This window comes from Orussus abietinus, unplaced genomic scaffold, assembly GCF_000612105.2.
Source record: "Orussus abietinus isolate OABI.00-Male unplaced genomic scaffold, Oabi_2.0 scaffold28, whole genome shotgun sequence".
NCBI classification, from domain to species: Eukaryota; Metazoa; Arthropoda; class Insecta; order Hymenoptera; family Orussidae; genus Orussus; species Orussus abietinus.
The window spans coordinates 177,069-198,074 of NW_019394431.1; the positions used below are offsets into that span (position 1 = coordinate 177,069).

At 44.5% G+C, this 21,006-nt stretch overlaps 3 protein-coding genes across 10 annotated transcripts; 1 reads left to right on the forward strand and 2 right to left on the reverse strand.

Moving 5' to 3' along the window:
* Positions 1-820: 820 nt before the first annotated feature.
* On the reverse strand, positions 821-16,886 carry LOC105701179 (mediator of RNA polymerase II transcription subunit 26). Of its 4 annotated transcripts, XM_012427676.1 has the most exons (5): positions 13,369-14,692; positions 12,721-12,738; positions 11,932-12,006; positions 10,781-11,056; positions 821-10,298 (listed from the first exon to the last, which is right to left on the reverse strand). In XM_012427676.1, the coding sequence occupies exons 3-5, from the start codon at positions 11,995-11,997 to the stop codon at positions 8,865-8,867; spliced, it is 1,776 nt and encodes a 591-aa protein (XP_012283099.1). In that variant the 5' UTR covers positions 11,998-12,006; positions 12,721-12,738; positions 13,369-14,692; the 3' UTR covers positions 821-8,864. The 4 variants fall into 4 exon arrangements, with proteins under 4 accessions (XP_012283099.1, XP_012283096.1, XP_012283095.1 ...); XM_012427673.2 differs by lacking the exons at positions 12,721-12,738; positions 13,369-14,692 and adding an exon at positions 16,679-16,886; XM_012427672.1 differs by lacking the exons at positions 12,721-12,738; positions 13,369-14,692 and adding an exon at positions 14,878-15,148.
* Positions 14,824-19,426, forward strand: LOC105701181 (iron-sulfur cluster assembly 1 homolog, mitochondrial). Of its 5 annotated transcripts, none has more exons than XM_012427678.2 (4): positions 14,824-14,914; positions 17,596-17,718; positions 18,290-18,343; positions 18,547-19,426. In XM_012427678.2, exons 2-4 carry the CDS (start codon positions 17,635-17,637, stop codon positions 18,799-18,801), a joined length of 393 nt encoding a protein of 130 aa, XP_012283101.1. In that variant the 5' UTR covers positions 14,824-14,914; positions 17,596-17,634; the 3' UTR covers positions 18,802-19,426. The 5 variants fall into 5 exon arrangements, with proteins under 5 accessions (XP_012283101.1, XP_012283102.1, XP_012283105.1 ...); XM_012427679.2 differs by lacking the exon at positions 14,824-14,914 and adding an exon at positions 15,424-15,578; XM_012427682.2 differs by lacking the exon at positions 14,824-14,914 and adding an exon at positions 16,119-16,283.
* Positions 19,427-19,680: 254 nt separating this feature from the next.
* LOC105701180 (deoxyhypusine hydroxylase) lies at positions 19,681-20,875 on the reverse strand. Its single transcript, XM_012427677.2, has 3 exons — positions 20,496-20,875; positions 20,093-20,416; positions 19,681-20,020 (listed from the first exon to the last, which is right to left on the reverse strand). Exons 1-3 carry the CDS (start codon positions 20,773-20,775, stop codon positions 19,710-19,712), a joined length of 915 nt encoding a protein of 304 aa, XP_012283100.1. The 5' UTR covers positions 20,776-20,875; the 3' UTR covers positions 19,681-19,709.
* Positions 20,876-21,006: the final 131 nt, after the last annotated feature.

Below are 21,006 nucleotides of genomic sequence, written 5' to 3' on the forward strand. Positions count from 1 at the left end.
GGTACCGCCATCGCGAGTGCGCGAGCCCCTACCAGAAATTCGTTGCGCCGCCTTTGGGAACAAAACACGGTGAAAGCTAACATACGAAACCAGAGGGCAGCGCAGGAGCAATTGCGCGACCCTGCCCGTGAGCAATCTCCGAACTCATCTCTGGTTATATCCATTCGTGTATTGGCATCTTCTGTAAAAACGAAAAGTAGCTTGCTCATGTAGTGTGGCGCCATTTGACATACATAAGTAGAAGTTTGTATACTTTAGTCGATACCGCACTGAACTTTTCATCCAAGAAGAACACCCGTGGCGCCATCTCGCCGTCGCGGCCCATATTGCAGTTATTTTTAAATAAGAGTACATTAAAAAAAAACCTACAACCGGGAAGTCATTTAAAATTGTCAGCTGTTGTAAGCATGACCTTACTTATCATTTTGAGTTTAAAAGTGATACTTGCGCAAACATGGCTAAAACCACGTTCGTAGTGGCAAATCAAAAAAGTTCGTCAACCATAATCGAAGAGGCACTAATGGCAGCATGCTCGGGAATTTGACTATTTCTCTTACGTCGCTAACATTCAAACAATGAAACGCAAATTGTTCGATAAAAGTACCAAGGCATCTCCAGGTTATAAGTTTATACGTGCGTGGAATAAAATGTATCGAATCGAATGTCTTACGAAATGTTATGTTCGTTTTATATACAGATACGAGACAATTCCAAATTAATCTAGTACTGACATTTGAATGAGAAATGTAACATCAATTTCTAAGAGATATGCCGTGTACCATTTGCATACGACAGCTTGGATGGGGAAACTGGTAACACATTTTCAAAGTTTTATTATTGATTTATTATCGAATGCCTCCAGGAGGTGCGAACAGTCGTTCCAGAGCATTGCCGTTAGTCTTGTATGGATCTCATCATAAATAAAGGTCGGAACTTAGTCGGTTAGACTTAAGTTATCGTACATTCGGGGTTTGTACAGCTTTGCTTCTATTCTTGCAGTTCGATTCATCGGTCTGGTCGCATCAGAGAAGCGTTGCTCGTAATATCTCCCGTCGATCGTAAACCGTAACAAAAAACTGAGGCACAAAAGGCACAGGTCTTACTTCAAATAACATCGGTAAACTTTTCCCCCTCTTTTTTTTTCTCTTTTTCTTTTTTTGGTTTTTACTTCGTACGAGATACAGTTTCAAGTATGCGCGGAACGTTCAGACCTCCACTCATACTTTTCAAACCAACAATCGGCAGCAATTGCAGACGAAGCGAGGACGAAACAAGGCGTTAAGAAACTTGCATACAAAAATGTTACTTCTCTCAAACAATAGAGTATCGCCTGCGAAATGAATTAAGCCCTGTAACTAACCCACGTAATTTCTTTTTTATACACAGCGCATTACACGTGATCGATGATACTTGTATAAGAAGTACTGGATGATTAAAATCTGAATAGTTATGGCCCGAAAATAATTTCATTGGAACGATAACACCGTAAAGGTGGTACCGACAAGTTGTATCGTTACTTTTCGCGATGTACAGGATGATTCTTCTAAAGTAACTTTCTTTTCTTCGTTTAAACAATTTTGTCGATCGATGAGACCTGGTACGACGTTTAACTAAATTAAACTTTCAGATACGGTGCGGATGGATGGTAAAGAATACTGCATAAGAAGTACTCGGTTAAATAGATGTCGTAAATCACGTATAGAATCTTCCTGAAGGAAGAAATTATTCTAACAATTAAAAGAATATCTAGCTCTTCGATTGCTCAAATAACTTCTTTTTATTACACTACTTTTAATCATTGGCATAAATTAAAATATAGGTGTCCCTTGCTTTTCTCTTAATGCCACTTTTATAAATAATAGTTTATTAAAAGATTTCAGGTACCAGAGCCCTACAGAGCCACTTTCGGACTTAACGAGTCATACTCTCTTTGCTTTCGCTGTTGTTGAATTTTTATAAAAAGTACTGTAATATAAATAATGGCTTGGACGGTGAGGGGCAATTGAAAAGAAAATAACTGAATAAATAAGTTATTCTTCGCCTATCCCTGGCCAGTACTTAAGTTAAAATTTAAAACCAAGAATGTGCCTTTACATAATGAATTCCAATAAAGCCGGGTACGGCATTAAAATCACCGAAGAAACCGACTGGTAGATTAAACTGATCTACGCGGTCGTAAAATAAGGAAAGGCATGTTAATATTCGACGGAACAGCTAAAATTGTTGCTTTTCATGACAAGTATTGTTTCTCTAGGGAAAGAAAATTAGTGACGGTAGCTCTGAAACTGATCGCGAGTGGCTCTATTTAGCACGGGTACCTTATATTGTAACGACCTGCGAAAATTCTCTGTTGAAGACGTCACATTCAAACTAAGTTACAGCGAAAGATAAACCTAAGGCTAGTCGTTTAAAAATAATAAATATCCTTAGAGTTGGTGCACACAGCAATTACTCACACCGTGGGAAGTATAAGACGTGTAATTTGATAACGCTTCAAATGATTTAAGATCCTACGACGTAGGTAACGAAAATGAATACCTATCCTACGTACACAATTGGCTGGTTTTCTATTTTCATTTTTTTTTTCTTTTCCAATCACTCATTGGTTTGTATACGTGACATTTTCAACAAGGTATTTATATTGCGTGGCACACTATCACAAAACACTCGTTAACAAAGTATTTTAAACAAATACTTTCCCATGCCGAACGACCTCGTCTCGTACCCCCTCGTACGGAGACGAGAAAAAAAGGACGAATAAAAACGAAAAGAAACGATTAAGTAATGGTAACCGAAATTTAGCAGAAACATCGAGTGGCTCTCATGACTTTATACACGACGGATACAAAATATACAAAGGCAAAGTGGAATAACAGTCTTGATTAAGTGTTGTCGATAATGTACACTTTTGTACCGTTGCCACGATACTGCTTGGCAAACAAGAAGATCCTGTAACCGGCGACGAGTCTAATGGCATAATCTAATCGTCCCTTTTCCTCCGATACAAAGCTAAACACCGATTGTTCCCCGACAAGTCACTCGTTTACGTCACGCTCATGGACGTATAATATATGGACCGGTCACTCCCTATACTTGAATATGGCTCCGAATGGGTCTAACGGAACGACGAGAGAACGAGAACATTGACGATCGGGTCTACGCTTGTATGTGCAACAGGAGTGCGCAGTGAAGTAATTTGCGCATGTCAATATGTATATTGCTGTCAATCAACTGTCAAGAACTTACTGCGCATGCGACCAGTGCAGAGAAGCGTAGCTTCGATTACCATAGTTCTCTTTTTCTCACCGTTCCGTGTGCGGTCCATATATTATACATACATGGGTCACGCTACTGGCTCTCAAAATTGTCATTTTTTTTCTTTCAAAAAAATCGACAAAAATATCTATTTGCTGTACCAAAAATGTAAGGAGAGTAGAAGACCCTCTCGCTTCCCTTAATTCGCGACAATATCCGAAAAGCGTGCCAGTCGTGCGATAACTTCCTCGTATCGTTTGACTAAAGGTACACACCTCTTTTACCTGGTCGATCCACCCTTACGAGGGTGCTTTTAACATTTCCGAAAATTAATTCATTAAACAACAATTTTTTAAATCGTTTACAAAACATCCCCGGAAGGCTGTTATTCCATCCATGCATTGAGTACTATCTCATGGCGCATGTATCGCAACAAGGAATATCAGGGATTGCTTGGAAAAAAAAAAAATTAATAACGCCAAAGAGCACTGATAAGAGCAGATCTGGCTGCATAAATTTGGGCAAGAGAGCACCCCTCGAGACTGAACGACCGGAGGCCGTGGCCTTGGAAGAATACACGAATGCCGATTGTACAAATTGCGAATGCTTTTATTGTTCGTGGAACAATCATTAATAGACATTAACGTCTCTCTCCCTCTCTTCCTCTTTCTCTCTCTCCCACGCACGCTTTACTCTCTCTTTCTCTCTCTCTCTCCGTGATAAACTCGCACTCGACGCGACACGACGGATCGTCCTTCGCTCGTCCCAAGCAAAACTGTACCAAAATAATTTCACTAGCCGGAGACTCGTATCAGTCTTTCGTGTACATCGGAGATAAAAATGTACGTATCGACATAATATATACCCAGCCGTTGGCGCGCACGGAGGGGAAACGATGACAGATGAGTGCAGGCTCCTGTTTCGGACAGCGCGATGGTCTCGGTGTTCATTTTACAATTTTTTCTCTTTTCTCTCTCTATTTTCCTTTTTCCCATTGCTTTGCGAGGACTCGAGGATTCGGTCTCGGTTATTCAGGACTGACGGCGGGCGCATGCGCGGATGCAACGCTCGGGGTACGGTAGTTCCGAAGGGTGCACCGGGAAGGACCGACCCCCGACCGGACTACGATGACGTTGTTCCTTCCCCAGGAAGCTAAAATCAACGAGTACACGTATCCTAATGTATCAGCGAGAAGTGATTCCACATGACAGCCCCATTCGCGGCGATAATTCCACCTTAACTCCAAGGAGTAAGAAGAACGACCGCGAGGAACTGCCATAGGCGTGTTAAGGTGATACGAAAGTGGCGTCAAGGAGGTCTCATTTATGAAACTTTTCTCCGAATTAGGTGTACCGAATCGTTTCAAGCTTTACAACGTGAACATGGAGGCTACAACTAAGGGTCCGAACCCCCATGACATTTCAATTCTTTAAGAATTTATGGACATTAACATTTTTTTTCTTTTTTTTTCCTTCAAATAAAACATGAAATTTCACGGGTGTCAGGACCATCCTTAGGGCCTGCGCGTTCACGTGGTAAAATATCGAGCAATTCGAGACAGTTGCAAAAAGGTACCATTGATCCATCGAATGCCACCTTCCTATCGTCTTAAGTGTAATCGGCATCTATCAGTTTGGTTTTCTCCGTTTCTTCGTCTATGGTTTAGAATTTCGTTTCGATTTCGCAGACAGCCGGCCCTCGGCGCATACCTCACGTGTAACTACCTCTAGGACGACCTGTAGCACACGCAATACCGTCCAGCTGCATAAACGTTGCACAAGTTTTACAGTCCACCGCGGAATGATATTGCGTCCGTTATGCGAATGATCAGCTACACGCAGCATCCACCATACGAAAGATATTACACATGAGCAGGGGTGGACACGCGGCGCCAGAGTACCCCAAGAAATCCCGATGCGGAAAAAAAGATCATTCGCGAAGAAATTCATTTTAACCGTAGCCTGATACGAAAGTTAAATTGCACGGAGATTAACGATTGTTCGCGTCAGAAACAAGGACCAGTCGCAAGCTCGAAGGGATCATCGGCAACGACAGGAGCAACCCATAAGGTATTATGAACTGAAGTACAAATTACGGATTGTTGCCCGCCGTGTTCGAGTACTCGACCATGAATATTCGCATTTCGTTCTCCCTCTCGATTTCGTCGAATTGCAGACAACAATAGATCCCTAAAAGATCCACGTTAAATGGTGCCTTGGACATTCATAAGGTCGCGAGAAACGTAATACAGCGAGCAGAATCAAAGCTTTGCCATATACATAATACTCTTACACGGTTAATAATGAGGTGAGAACTGATACCGAAATCAAGGGAAAGATAACGAATTCCGAGTCCTTTCTGCGCGTGTTCGGCTTGAGACCTCACGGTTTTATAAATATTTATATGTAAGTTACGTTTCAACCATATATGGACGTGTTATCGTTACGCGCTATAAAACTAATTGTCGTTTTCCCTTTTCTATGTACATAATACACTTCATTTCAATCTGTAACGGTTTTCTACGCTACGTTAAATGGCATTGTCTGCAATGTATGTCGAGATGATGGCAAAGCACGCGCAGAAAGTATACTGAACTCTCAGCAATATCGCGTAGTTGGACTCGCTTCTCGGAGGTCTGAAGATATAGAAGTATTACATACATGCGCTTTGTACACCTTACTGCACCTGTACCCACTATCGGTAACATTTTCAATGGGTTAATATGCGAGTATGAAGTTTCGATTGAGCACCTCGGGCAGTGTTTTGCAGCGCAACGTACCGGCCGCTTGGGAATTTCAAATGTCGGTAGAAAAATAAAAATTGTCCACCTGCTTTCCCATTAGCAGTTAGTTTCTCTCTCTTTTTTTTTCTCTTTTTTCTTTTTCTCGTTTTTTGACACATTCCTGACGTCGATTCCTAACCAGTTACAAGAGGAAACAACAATCGTTGCCGGATGTGTCCTAGGAAATTACGAAAGTTGAGCTGCTCGCGGAAAGATGGCGTCCGGTCACGGAGAACGACAATTTTACCCTTGAAAGGATGACTGGGCAACCGGTTTATGTTGTTCCAGTGGGTTGAATAAAATCTAGGAAAACTGACAGTCTTGTGTATCTCTCCAGCATAACCCGTCGTTATCGTTCGAGTCGCGAATCTGTTAACTATTTTCCCGGTACACGATCGACCTCTCGTGTGTCGCAGTTGTTCGACTGCGGCGACCCTTTGAAGAAAAGCGGTTAGTTTAAGAATGTCCGCTGCGTGGCGCTACTAACGATCCTCAAACGAAACTACATACTCGCTACAGGGAAACATTCAGCGCTACGACAGTCTTTTTCACTGTACCATACCAGCGTATAAATGCCTAGTGTAAAAACCATCGTTCAAAAGAATCAGAAATCGACATTTTACCCCACAAGTGTACCGAATTATCGAAATCCACCCGCGGAACACAATTCCAAGCTTCGACGCGTGTACATCCAGACCAGGCCAAGCTAACGAGTCGATCGTTTTTATCAGAGATCTAAAACTTAATAACAATTCAAACATATGCCACGAAGCAGACCGTAATGCCATCTTCTTTCGCTGTAAATCGCTGGTAGGGGTACGAAATGTCATTTCCTTTTGAAATTGCCTTAAACCGGACGCATCTCTCAGAGTGTAGAAACGATCCGCCCGGTGTCCGGGTATTCACGCTTCGAAGTTCCAGAAATCGAAGCGAATCGGTAAGCTCATCCGATAAAAAGAGTCACTTTCGAACCCACTTGACCTCCGGCAACAGAAGAAACACGGATCTCGCCAGTGCACGGCGATTCGGAAAGCGAAGTTAACGGCGGAAATCCGGTTACAGAGGTCCATGTTATCGGGCAGCCTTAAAAGAAGTAGTAACGCGGTAAACGCGACACGGCTCGCGGCAGACATTACGTCGTACAACTTGGCGACACCCATGACAATTACGTGCATACCCCCTTAACGCAGATTCGCGGTGCTCGCGCGTTTATCACTGTTCGGTGGCGTCACATCCACTCGCACTCTTTCGCTCACACACATTCTCGAGATCGCATTCGCTCCTCGTTCTCCTTTTTCTCTCCTCTCTGGCGATCACAATTTTACAAGTAATGCAACATTGTCTCTGCACGTTTCGCGTGGTTCCGCGGTACCAGTTTTAATTAATTAAGTAATTAAATAATCTGCCCCGCTGATTATCTCCTATCGTTGGTTAGCATCGAGGAGGGGGGTGTCCATCGGACAATAAGTAACCATCATAGCTAAGTGATCTGCAATAGCGATCGGGGAAACTACGGCGCTTCGATCGTAACCCCTTGAAAATTGAGTCTCGTTCGAATCCCGTCGAGATATGCAAGTCGATCGAGTCGAAAAGTTTTAAGGCAGAAGGTAGACGTCGCGCAGGAACACGCGGAGATCCTGAACTAGTTTTTTTTTTTTCTTTTCCAGACGGTAACTCGGCGACGACGATTAAGAGCGCGGCCACGGGCCGCGTTAGCTATTCGTTAAAATAGGACAACCAATTTTTCCGCCAGTGGCGCAAGCCCAGGCTTGCCGGCCACTCGCTGGAATTCGCTCGAGAGAAACCTCATGGAGACACGTGGTCCGTAAAAAAAGGTCCAAGTTTCATCACTGTTGCTGCTGTTGCTGCCGCCCTCGTCGGGGCCACGTTCGTGTAAAACGAATCGATCGCATGTCGGCGACAGCCTAACCGTTATCTTTGGCACTACCGTTACGTATTGTCCGAGGCCGGCCCCCGCGAATCGCATCGTTACGTCACTACCGACCGACAGTCGTTACTCCAGCAATTATTTATAGCAAGGCATGTTTCGTACTAAAATGTTCGTTCGAGACCCTATACTACATACTATATACACGACGTATTTGGAAAAAAAAAAAAAAACCTATGTCTAAACGAAGTTAACAAAATATTAGCCGTTCTCTCTTTCTCCGCCACCCTCGCGAGCGGGCATTGACTCGTCCTCGATGCAAAAGTTAAGTCGATCTAACCCCCCCCGGGGTATCGCCCAACGCGCACTCCTCCATTCTCGCTCGACGAGTCCTCGTTGTTTGGTAAAGCGACGCGGTCCCCACTCGGCATAAATAACAATACACGCGTAAACCGAGAACGCGTACAGAGAGAGGAAAAGGAAGAAGAACGGCGGCCAGCTGTGATCCGAAGGCTTTTTCGATAAATAAAAGGTGCCCTTCGATCGCCGATCGGCAGCCTCGAGTTCTCGCCCGGAGCCGTCCCCGGCAGCGCCGCGCATCCGCCTCGACGGTACCCACCGTGCGGCCTAACGTGTCCGCGCATACGCTCGAATAATATTAATCAAACTATAATTAGAATAATATTAACGATGAGGATGATGACGTTGACGATGGTGAACGGAGGATTACGGGGTTCGGGAGACGGCGACGCTGGTGAAACCGCTGGGCGCCGGTGACGATGTTAACGAGAATCACGAGGACGACGGCGACGTAGGTGGCGGCATCAACGACCAACGGGGGGTTTCCAAGCGGCCCCGAGGAGTCGGTCCGACGGTCGGTCGAGCGCGCCCAATAGTGGGTGGTCCCCGCGCGGAGCAGGAGGGAAATGATCAGAGTTACTAATCGATAATAACATAAGGCAATATGTGGAGGATCTGGCCGTTGTAGCTGGGTTTAGCCAGCATCTCGTGCCACTCCCGAAACTCCGTCTCCCCGTCAGCGCCCTCGGCCGTCCTAGCCGCGGGCGCGTCGCCGCCGTCCCCGGCGAGCCGAGTCAGGGAGGAGAGCTTCGGTTGGAAGTTCCCGTTGACGCCTTCTATGCGGTCCCTCTGTAACCTCTCGACGTCCTCGGGAGTGACTCGCCTGGGGGACCGCGCCGGCGCGGCCTTCCGCCGCTCGCCCTCGGCCCCCTCCTCCTCGGCGTCCTGCTCGTCGTCGCTCCACCGGATGGCACTCGGATCTAGGGGCGGCAGCTTGGCCAGGATCTCCTCGACCGTGAGCTCCTGCCTCGGAGAGGAGGGCCGCTTCCGTGCGGCGCCGTCGCCGCCCCCATCGTCGTCGTCCTCGTCTTCCTCCTCCTCCTCGTCATCGTCGTCGACGAGGATGACCTCCGGCTCGCCGCGGTACCTGGAGAAGGGCTGCGGCCTCCCAGCGAGGACGTTTTCGCTGGTACGCGACCGGGTGTGGGGCATCCCGGGCGCCGTGGCGCCTCTGGAGGCGGCGTTGGCCCGCGGCGTCTTTAGGTACTTGGTCACTTGCTGCTCGTCGCTGCCCCTCAGAATGTCCTCGATGCTGGGCGGCTCCTTGGTCTGACTAGGGGGCGCGTCCGTGCCCTGGCTCGCGGACGCCGCGGGCGTCGCGGCCGTCGCGGCTGCCGCCGCGGGCGTCGCGGAAGTCGCGGGCGTGGCCGGCGCCGCGTTCGAGCCCCGCGCCTGCAGGTCGGCCAGCAGTTCCTGGGTCGTCTTGAGCTTCGGGTTCCGCGATATGCTGGCCAGCTTCTCCTTGACCCGGTCCTCGAGGAGGGGCTGCTTTTTGAGGGACTTGCTGCCCTTCTTGCGGCCGCGCTTCTTCGGGCCCGGCAGCTCATCTTCGGCCGGCGGGCTGGCCCGGGCGTCCCGGCTCTCCCGGGCCGGATGCTCGCCGACGGACCCGCTCCCGAGAAGCTCTTTCGTCGCCGGACTAGGCACTTGCGAATTAAAGCTGCCGGCGTTGCCGGTCGCGCTCTCGCCGTTGAGGCGCTGCTTCTTGGCGGCTGGCTCGGCGCACTCATTCATCGAGCTGGAGTGATGTTTCTGCTGGTGTTGCTGCCGGTGGACTTGCCGGTGGGGTTGCTGAGGCGGCTGGTACTCGGACTCGTCTTTTCGGAGTCGCTTGTTCGAGCTGTGGGTTCGCGGTACCGCCTCCGTCGTGTGGTTCTGACACGACGGCCTCAACTTCGGAGATTCCTCGGTGGTTAGCCTGTGGTTGGTCAGCGTTGTCATCGTCGGCTTCGTGGGGGTAGCATTCGGCGAGCGCGACCGGTCACTGTGCACCGACAGGGTCGGACTTAGGACCTGCGGACACACGCGCCCGTTTATTTCACGGACAATGTCTTTCGACCAGGCTTATTTAAAGTACCTCCAGCATGGTCGTTCGTTTAGGATGGACCAGGCCAATGACTTATGTACTTGATTTCGTTAAAATTTGACTCGATTACCTTAGTCGACTTTTGAATATCTATCTAAATGTTTATCTCACGGTCGAACGACTCTTAAGACGCATGTCAGTAACCTAAGATTTAGGGTCCTTCAACATTACCTAATGTCACGAATATGAAACATTTGGAACAGAAATGCTTCGCTTACTATGGTACGTCGAAAGGAGAAGATAGGGTGATTGTCGCGCTTATTTTTCTTATATACCATGAATCCTAGTATTTTATAAATATTGAACACTTTCAAACTGTTACTTACTTTTACTCTCTTGTATTGGTTGTTTTTTTTAAATTCCCTGGTTATCAAACACGCCCATAAAATGTGTGTAAGCTGTTACGTACTTGTAACGGTGTTGCATCCCGCAACAATGGGCTCTGAGGTTTCAGTCCCTTCAACGAAGGGCTCTGTGGCCTCAGACCCCTCAGCGCAGGACTCTGGGGTTTCGCTCCATTAAGGGCCGGTGGTGCCGTATCAGCTGGTGTGGGCTGCGGTGTGGAGTGGGCCGATGGTAGAACCATGTCTCTCCATCGGCGTACCAAGTCTTTCGCTCGTTTAGCCAGAGCATCGTTGCTTGTTTTTCTGCGTAGCTCGTTGATATACTTGCCAAGCCTTGTAACCTATTAGATTAAAGATATTATATCATTACTTCAAATATATTAACAATAATATCCTACATTTTCTAATTGCATTGTATTGCGAGTCTCATTTTAGACACATTCGTACATTTCTAACCTATAAACACATATAGCATGAAAATATGTATGAATTGCTGTAAGTACACATGAGTTAATTTTACTTATGTACTTCCTTTTGAGAAAGAAATATAATGTATTAATTAGTTATAATAAAACAATGACTTATTATAAATTAGGTCTGAATCATGTTTAATGAACAAAATATGGCAAACGTGTACAGAGTTTGAAAAACAACCTAAAAATGCATCAACTTAAGACCATGTGGTGTTACATATTTTATGTTCCTAATCCTTTGAAACTCACTGGCGTATAACAGGTAATGCTTTTTTTAAATGAACTAGCAATTCAAGTTTAAATCTAAATAAATGAAGCTTCTATGTTTTATAGATTACTTAGTCTATATTCTTTCTAACCTAAATGACCTAAATAATATACGCTATACATATCCTTTCTTCTGGCATAAAATAGAAATTGTTATGACATGGTATATTCTATCTCTTGAATTAAACGAAAAGATCAAGAATTAAATATATTCTAAATATTTGTATTATAACCTCTATTTCACTACAAGTTTCTTCAAAAATAAACAGGTAGATTTAACATGCATTTAGTTAACATAGATTGTTAGAAACACACATGAGATATTCTGTAACTAAAGCCTGCATCATTGAGAAAATATTTGTGCTTGTGCAATAATATTCCGTTCTATTTGAATGGGCAAAATATGACTTTGTTCCATTCCAATATTTCAGAGATTTAATGGAAGTACTTAATAAGAAAAGGCAACTTTTTTTTACCTCAAGCACCTCTTTGGTGATTGTCGTCTTCTCCAGGGCCGTGATGACATCCACAACAGCTCCCATGTCAATGACCTAGATAAAAAGGGCAAAAGCTATTAATGAGAGATTCTGACGATATTTTGTTTACATTGACACATAATAAACGAAGAAGTCACAATTACGTAAGAATACATTGGACAAAAAAAATTAAAGGAATCACGTTCATGGAAAACTTTAATGATTAGCTAACTTTTTAATAACAGTAACTTCATCGTAAGATCAAGTTCTCTCTGACAAGTTAATGAAAAGGGACTGAAAATAGTGTAATGAAAATAATGCATAAATAAAAATTATGATTTGTAATTAAATGACAAAGTCAGTTTAACGTTGATTTAAGAATCATGTTCCTTGACACGTTAGGTATCTATGTATATCACAATTGATGTCACACTCAAAGACTGCGTAATAATAGATTTATTAAGCAGAACTTTTACCATGGGTGAGCTGGTTCAATATATGAAAAGGATTACACTTATGAATATTATATACTAATTTAGTAATATATTATTGGTTAAGTTTCCCTAATACTACAAAATCAATTATTTTCAAGAAAAAAAAAAGTGACAAATCTGATACTATTCTTTACAAGAATTATTAGTTACATAATAGTGTACTAATGAAGTAAAATGACTTTTGCAAAGAGACTTAATAACCAAACTCCAGAAATATACTTTTAAATCGATGTTAATTTCAGGCCCAAAGGAACGATCCCACCACATTTTACAAATTATTTTATTGATAGATTACCTTTCTCTACTTGTTCTTCTTGACATTGAAAGGACATTCTAAAATGTATTAATTTGCATATTGCTTCCTAATCGACTGCAGCTATATGCATGAAATGAAATTTATAATTCTTTCTAGGTTAAAGTTACAAAATTATACAATATACTGGGAATAAATTATTCATTTAGTACTACAACTTAAAGAAGTTTTATTCCATCTCAACTACAGGGCAACTGGTATAATATTGTGAAAGTATAAAATATAAATATATAAAAGACCCTATTTTTCCCGGGCTTAGTGAATACTACTTTGGTATTACATAATGTAACTATTATAATTGATTTTCAGGAAAATAATAACTGAATACAAGAAGTTTCAGGACTACTTCTTACTAAAATAAATAGAAGCAATAACGTTCCATCCTAAATACTAACGACGGTTACTACCTAGTTGACTAGATTCACGATGAAACTCTGGAATATTGATTCGCACGTAGCCCAGATATTTTTACTATTTTTTCACGAATCGAATCACTATGAATTTCCATTGCACCAACTTATGTTTAAGGAAAGATTCTATTAAATATTACTACATGCATTCACCGAGTTCGAAATTACAGAGTACATCAATTAATCATCTTATACGTAGTCTCAAATAATCCACGCATACCCTTGTTTGCATCATTCAATGGCTATGAAACGAGAACCCTATAGCTAAAATAGAAACTGCATAAATTCAAGATATTTTGGGAGGTTTACTAAAATGCTTTTGCTCTTGAAAAATCCTTGTAGGAATGCACAAGGAAACTGGCATTTTTCACCGGCACGTCAGCAGGAAGGGACAAACAAATTTAAGGAAAACGATACAGTAGGGTTACCGAATATATCGCATGCATTTTAGACGATCCAACCAAATCCATTTGGAAAAGATGTAGAACACCAGAACCGACTCTCAACTAATGGCAGAACATAAAATAGTTACTTAATATTTCTAAGGTAAATAAGTTGAACGATGAATTCATTAAGGAATCTCAAACACTGCCTGTTGCTAAGCGAAGACTTCTCTAAACCAGCCACAAGAAAGCCCTAAAAGCAACCCAAATTTAAGACTCTGAAACTCAAAGTACAAAACAAACAAACAAAATATAAGATCGAAGCTATCTAACTCAAATCGAAAGTATGTCAATCGTTAATCCGATTAGAAATCTTCAATAAGCCATCGCTTCTCTATGAGTTTTACATTGCTACGTAAAACCAAAATCCCAGCAGGTAAAGCTGAAATCAGAATAAATTAAAGTCATTCTAAAGCAAATACTAGGAGGTTATCAATTGCCAGATGCAATCACCATGATTTTTATTTCAGCAGGGCAAGAAGAAAAGACCAACACCGCGCGAGAACATCGGAAGAAGAATTCGATTCGGAGCCTCTGAAAGGTCATGCTCTCGGAAAGGCCGAGAAGGCTACATCTGGAAAGACGAGGTGGCATACTTTAGGGCCGACCGGAACCCGAGAGAAGGCTCGGTCGTCCTCAAGGAAAATTGGTACAGGGTTCAAACGTCGACCCAACGAATCCCTGCCACGCTTCGAACGAAGCTAATTGGGAATTTCCGAAAGAAGGCGAGCACCTGAACGGCCCAGTAGCTGAGGAACGAAAGGGTCGAGTTTGAGGTTATGCCTCAGGGCGGTCGCCCGCGTGGCTCGTCTCGGAGGAGTCTCGGGGAGAGAGAGAGAGAGAGAGAATCAGCGCTCGGCCAGTCGACGAGGGGTACGTTGGGCATGCACACACGTTCACCCAGGAGGTGGCCCGCGCGCCCGGGCGTGTACGCACGTACGCCCGCACGCACGTACACCGGGAGCGGATCCGGTAAGTGTTCTCGGCGGGCTAGTGGGAAGGCAGGCGAACAGGCAGCAGGCAGGCAGGCGGAGAGACGGGATGCACGCACGCACACAGACGAGCGCGCGAGTCACCGAGGAAGAGAGAAAGAGAGAGAGAGACAGAGAACGCGCGCGGCCAGCACCGCCTCGCACTCTCTCTCTCTTCCTCGCTCTCTCTCTCTCGCTCTTGTTCTGGCACTGGTACGGGCACACGGAGGAGGAGGATGGCAGGGCCGAGAGTGGCCCGATAGCCGTTTGCGCGAGCGGATGGACGGCGCACCGCGGTTTCTCTCCGCTACTTACATTGTACTCCTTGTCAAGGGATTTCAACAATCTTTCGGTGAGCTCGGTACAATATCTCTGCATCGGGCGGGCACGCTCGGAGCCCTCGCGAGGAGCTTAGGTTAGCGTAAAATCGGCTCCACGCAAGCGGGTGTCGCGAATGCGAGAGCGCGGCGGGCCTGCAATGGCGGCGACTGAACTGTGCTCCGTTCGCATGCCCTCCCTGCCTCCCGAGTGCCTCCGAGTCGCCGTACGTCCATCGTCCCTGGCCCCACACCGCCCCGTGTAGCCAGACGAGCGCTACTAGCTCCTCTCGCGGCCGAACCGAGTGCCGAGCGCTCCGACCCTCCCCCCGCGACCCGCGCGCGCCCGACTCGGCCGCCTTCGAGCCCCCTCGGCGAGCCTCGGCCGTCTCCGCCGCCCGTCGTCCTTCTCCGTCGGCGCTCAGTTCTACCCCCACCACCGCTCCGACTTCCCACGAATGCGCGTCACGTTGGCGGCGCCTGCCCCCTCCACTCGGGTTTCATCCCCGCCGGACGGCTCGCGAGCCGGCAGCGCCGCGTGCCGACCGCGCCGGCACTCGGCGACCGCGACTGTCCGCGCCGCCAGTGCGTAGTATTCCGTGCGCTCGCCCAACGACCAATAGGATACCGATACCGTTACTTCCGTCACCGAAAGAGGGAAATTCGAATCGCCCGATCGATCGCCTTCCCCGCTACAAGGTTCTTTTCCTCCTAGTGCCACCGTTTCAGTTAATCGAAAGGGTTACCATCGACTACCTTTGGGGACTCTAAACCGTAATTGTAGAACATTTCCATACGCAGTAGTTGCGAATGATCCACTTAATACGAAATTAGAATAAACCTAAAAAGTACACGCTCGGGGTTCTTAACCGTGACCGTAAGCCCGGCGTGGCACAGATTTCAAGGATTTCTGTAAACTATTTTTTTGTTGTCTTTTTGGAAGCTGTTCCGTCATCTCTTCCGTCGATATGGGGTTATATATTGGTTCTAAAGCATCTCCGGGTTTAGAAATTTTTACGCACGTGTGAGCCTTACGTATACGGGAAAGGCATCTAACGCCTCGTGAGATTCCGTTACTTTAGCGATATGCACGATGCACTCGTGAAATTCTCAAAAGTGCATCCCAGGCGGGACCCACCTGGCGTACGTGCATCGCGGCCGACCAATCGCGGATCGGGCGGGCCGAGCAGTCGCGCCAGATCATTATCTTCCCGGGGAGCAAATGGTCATCTCGCGCGGCCACCGACGACTCGTCAGATTGGAAAGCTCCGTCGATGCCACGGGAGAGCGTCTGCTTCAAGGTCGGCAGAACGCGTTTCGAAATTCTGACCGATCCCCGGGAGCTGCCCAAACGTCCCTGGCGAGGAAAACGGGGAAACGTGGATACCCGACGAGTCCAGACCAGTTAAGACGTCGAAACTCGGAAAGGTCGTGCGTTGAAAATCCGTAAAGTGATATTCCCCATTTAGTGCCACGAGGGCAAATTTCGAAAATTCGCCTGGCCTTTTAAAACGAGGCGCTGAATTACAAAGGATTGTAAAGGAATGAAATAGACGAGATAACGTTCTCCTTGAGCCTAATCGCCACTCTACTTCGTATTTTTAGAGTTATTACATTTTTTTTGTTTCATTGAGAAAAAAAATCGATTTTGGAGAGCGGTGGATTTTTTAAATCGAGGGATGGGAGGAAGGTCGAAGGGGGTGGATACGATCGCTGGGCGAGGGAGATTCATTGACCGGAAACGGGAGATCGAGGAACGTCGTAACGAGTCGGGGTTACGATCGGTCTGTAGATAATACCTAGATAATTCGCCGTCCGACATCTTGGTGAGTCGCTGATCGACGAAGCTACGCCGTCGAGCGCGCCGTTCGCTGTAGAAGCCTCGTGCTCGTTACCGAGCTCCTGGAGGGCACTTTCCTGGCATCGAGGATGACTGTCCCCGAAACCTACCTCGACGGGTAGTCTCGCGACGGGTCGTGCACTCGAGTCGCGAGAATTTTTTCCACGGTAATCTCGAGGAAAATCCGAGGTCCCGTGACGTCACAGCGACTTTCTCGCACGTTCGACACGACTTCCAAAATGGCGGCGAAGCACCTCGCGGACGCGATGGGAGCGGGAAAAACCGGGAATGGATGATGACGCGCCGCGTGGACGGCCCCGATTATAAGGCCCGGAACCCGCGAATCGCGAGGGCACCTCGTTTCTCTCCAGTCCCGCAGAAAATACGAGACTTCGTGACGTCAGGGTATTTTTCGCCCGTACTCCGCGCAACGTGGACGCGAAACGGGATCTTCCAAGATGGCGGCGACTCGGCGGTCCCAGATGGCGAGTAGGTGGTTCTAGGACGTTTTCGGGGCGGGTGCGAAAACCGTGCTAGGATGCTCACGCACTTGGAGAAGCTTCTTGATGGCGAACCTCGGTATCCGGAGGCTTCGCGAATGATCGGCGCGTCCTTGGCGGGCGAATGGACGCGCAAATAACCTGTCGCGGCGAATCGAATCGAACCCCGGGCGACGCGCAAACGGGGCGACGTGACGCGACAAGGTTAGGGCGCCACTGGGAAATCGATACGCGCACTGATGGCTCGCGACTCTTCGCTCCGCCTCGGTCACGCGGCACTCGCGCGCTTTTCTCGGCACACCCGCTTGGCCTTAGCACTCGAGGCGATGGACTTTTACGGAACTGCCCCCCCAGTAATTAAATAATTTTCCTAAAGATTTGGCAGGTCGCAGTGGCGGCTCACCAGACGAGAAACATGGCATCGCGCATCGCAGCCTCCGCCACAGTTCGCGCCGCCAAAGGGCGGAAAATCCTCTCGACCCGCGCTGCCCTTGTCCTCGTGAGTACATTTCGCGATTCACTTTCGTTCTCGGGCGTTTCCACCTCAATCGGTCTCTCGCAACGCGTCAAAGTCGAAATCCCTTCAAGGGCGTCCTGATATAACCTAGAGACATTAGTAGGATTCCAATTCCTAACGAGTCATGCGACTAGACCGTGCTGATATTTACGTACGGCGTGTCGTCGTAACCGCTGACCGATTATTTTTCTTTCGTCCTGATATTTTACAACGTGATTATGTAGATCTCTGTGGAATGGAAAGTAATCTAAGCAAAAGCAAAATTGCGTAATTTTTTTTTATATATTCCTAAAGCATCGAGCTTGTAATACGTACTAATAATGACTAAAATAATTGTATCGAGTGAAAGTTACACAAGATAAAAATGAATAAATGTTGTACGCATTTTGAAATTATTTTTTACAATCAACCTATCACTTTAACCTTGACGTTAAGAAAGAATTTATAGTCTGTCGGTTTTGAAACGGTAAATTAGTTGTTGAATTCTTATAGCAGATTGTTTATATAGCTTTTCAGTTATGTAATTAATTTTTTGTTGTCCTATGATTTACAGACTCCTAATGCTGTAAAGAAGATCAAGGAAATTCTGAACGAACAAACAGAATATGTAAGTTATTTTAAGCATTGATGCCCTAGAAAAAATGACTGGTTTATTTTTATCATTATTGAAAAAAATTGTTACAATTTCGAGAAGTTTATTTTGAATCGGTTGAATCTATCTTTTAATTCTGCTTTATGTTTAGGTTTATAATGATAATTACTGGATTGAATTTTATTTTCCACGGTGCTTAAAAAAATGTATTATTACAGATAGGACTTAAGGTTGGCGTTAGACAAAGAGGCTGTAATGGCTTAAGTTACACATTAGACTATGCAAAGGAAAAGAGCAAATTAGATGAAGAAGTGGTGCAAGATGGTGTTCGGGTGATCATAGACAAGAAAGCTCAGCTTTCTCTACTAGGTACTGAAATGGATTATATAGAGGGAAAACTTAGTTCAGAATTTGTATTCAATAATCCAAATATCAAGGGGACATGTGGTTGTGGAGAAAGTTTCACTGTATAACTAGTTTCTAAATTAATATAATTTAGGCTGAAATTAGTATAATTTAAACATAGCGTGCAAAATTTGTTTTTGTTATACCAATTGTTGAGTTGAAATATTTGCGTAACAAAGAATTACTTAACTGCTGCAACATTATACTTATTTAAAAAATGTTGTGAAATTGATAGTTTTCTAATAGACATTACATGTGTTTATACATTATCAAAATCCGCATGTATACTTAAAACAATTAAAGTAGCCTCCACCAGTTTGACAACGTGGAGACTTTGCTCTGTTGTAAATATTTCATTTCTTATAAATGCAGGCTATTTTTTATGGTGCCTAAAATATAATGTCCTTTACAATTTTATCTTGTTTAATGTCTAACGTGTTACATGCAACTGCGTAACAAATTAAATTTATTCAGTACGATGTGTTCATAGATAATCTGAAATGTACATTGACCTATTTGTTCTATAGTATGTTATGTAGTTCCTATACATTGATTCTACAACTCTCACTTGAACCAATGTTAAATGAATCTCTGGTTCATTTTCATGGCACGGTTACATGACAACTAACGTCACATGTACAAACTAGTGTAATAGATTTATATGTATAATACAAATATTTATTCTATTTCAAATCACTTTCTTTCATAGTACCCTTTCATTTACTATAAATTATTAATTAAAATATGAATGTAAATAAATAATGTTATTACAGTCTGTTTATAAATATACTCTTTCCTCTTTAAAATTTAGTTTAAACAGTTTCAGTCAATGTATATAAACCACAAGGAATGTGATAGCGGAAGACCATTTCAAAGAATTTAATGAATGGTTGTACAAATAACAAGGACTTTCAATAATGCTCCAGCAAATCAATAAGAAAACTTTGTTTTCAAATGTTTTCTCAATATATTTAAATTAGGCACATGACTTTGTTAAAGAATCAGCATATTGTAATTGCAAACTATTTTGATGTTCACATATATCTAATGCAACGATACAACTTTCGCGAACAACACGTTTAGTGTCACTAAGGTATTTTCTCAAAATTTCAAAACATTCTGCAGTAGCAATTGCACCTAAGGCCTCAGCACATTCATGACGAACCATCTCATTTTCAGTAGGATCTTCAAGCGAATCTCGTAAATATGGCACAGAACTTTCATGTTGTAATTGGCCCAGAACAAATGCAACTTCATGTTTGAACAATGCACTGCCAGCTCGTAAACCTAAAATTCATTTATCATAAGTACATTAAATAGTTGCATGATGTTGAAACATTTGTGCTAATCAACATGTACCTTCTGACAATGCAAGTACGCTTTCTTTATTCCTTAGATTTCTTAATGCAAACATAGCACGATATCTATCAAACAGTGGTAACTTCTCATTTAGTAGATTTTCCTTCAAAACACTAATGTCTTGTATCTCAGTTGGTGGAGCAGGATCTACAGTACCATATGGATTTTTGCTTGTACAAATTAAATTGGCATCAGAAACTGTAAGCCACTGTAGTCTGTTTAAGGCAAGTTGACAGGTTTCAGCGACTTCAATTACAGGATCTCGACTGTATTCTTCTAAGATTGGGATCACACTGTCAACGCCTATAGCTCCTAGTGCTTCAGCTATTTAAACAAACACGTTACAATGTAAATTTCGTAAAATCCATAATTTATAGAAATAGGAATTAAAAAAATGACATGCCAGCTTCGTGTCGAACCATAGCTTCTTGTGTATCGTCTCTGAGAACGTTCACGAGAACAGGTATCGCAGAGGGATCTTGCATTTGTCCAAGGCAATACGCAAGTTCATGTTTTAATAACGCCGATGTGTCATTAAAGCAATTTTGAATTTGTTCAATTGCTACGTTTCCTCCTAAGTTCTTCAGTGTAAATAATGCACGAAATCTATCCTTCAGTGGTTTCGTCTTATCGTTTAAAATGCGACCAACAGCATTGATATCGGTATCACTAATTTTCGACATTTCAACACCGATGATACGTTACAAAGACTAACTCTTTGGTACGTTAGAACAGATTAAAACTCAGTAACTAACCTAAGGAACACGCGCAAAGAGGTTAGAAATGAAGGGCATGAACAATGGGGTTATGTAGTACGTACGTCGATTAGGTGGAAGAGATGGATATGTTACCCACTATTCACCGCGAATTATCAGCAGTGCTATAGGGTTATAAATCCATTTTCGTTACAGAGT

Bases quoted from the DNA above. Each gene is read 5' to 3' on its own strand.
- LOC105701179 (XM_012427672.1), bottom strand. From the start codon at position 14,940: ATGCAGAGATATTGTACCGAGCTCACCGAAAGATTGTTGAAATCCCTT. The intron at 12,007-14,877 runs GTAAGTAGCGGA...CTTTTTATCTAG, and splicing joins CCCTTGACAAGGAGTACAAT to GTCATTGACATGGGAGCTGT. The intron at 10,299-10,780 runs GTACGTAACAGC...GTGTGTCCGCAG, and splicing joins GGGATGCAACACCGTTACAA to GTCCTAAGTCCGACCCTGTC.
- LOC105701181 (XM_012427678.2), top strand. From the start codon at position 17,635: ATGGCATCGCGCATCGCAGCCTCCGCCACAGTTCGCGCCGCCAAAGGG. The intron at 17,719-18,289 runs GTGAGTACATTT...TATGATTTACAG, and splicing joins CCCGCGCTGCCCTTGTCCTC to ACTCCTAATGCTGTAAAGAA. The intron at 18,344-18,546 runs GTAAGTTATTTT...GTATTATTACAG, and splicing joins TGAACGAACAAACAGAATAT to ATAGGACTTAAGGTTGGCGT.
- LOC105701180 (XM_012427677.2), bottom strand. From the start codon at position 20,775: ATGTCGAAAATTAGTGATACCGATATCAATGCTGTTGGTCGCATTTTA. The intron at 20,417-20,495 runs GCATGTCATTTT...TTGTTTAAATAG, and splicing joins TATGGTTCGACACGAAGCTG to CTGAAGCACTAGGAGCTATA. The intron at 20,021-20,092 runs GTACATGTTGAT...AATGAATTTTAG, and splicing joins CGTACTTGCATTGTCAGAAG to GTTTACGAGCTGGCAGTGCA.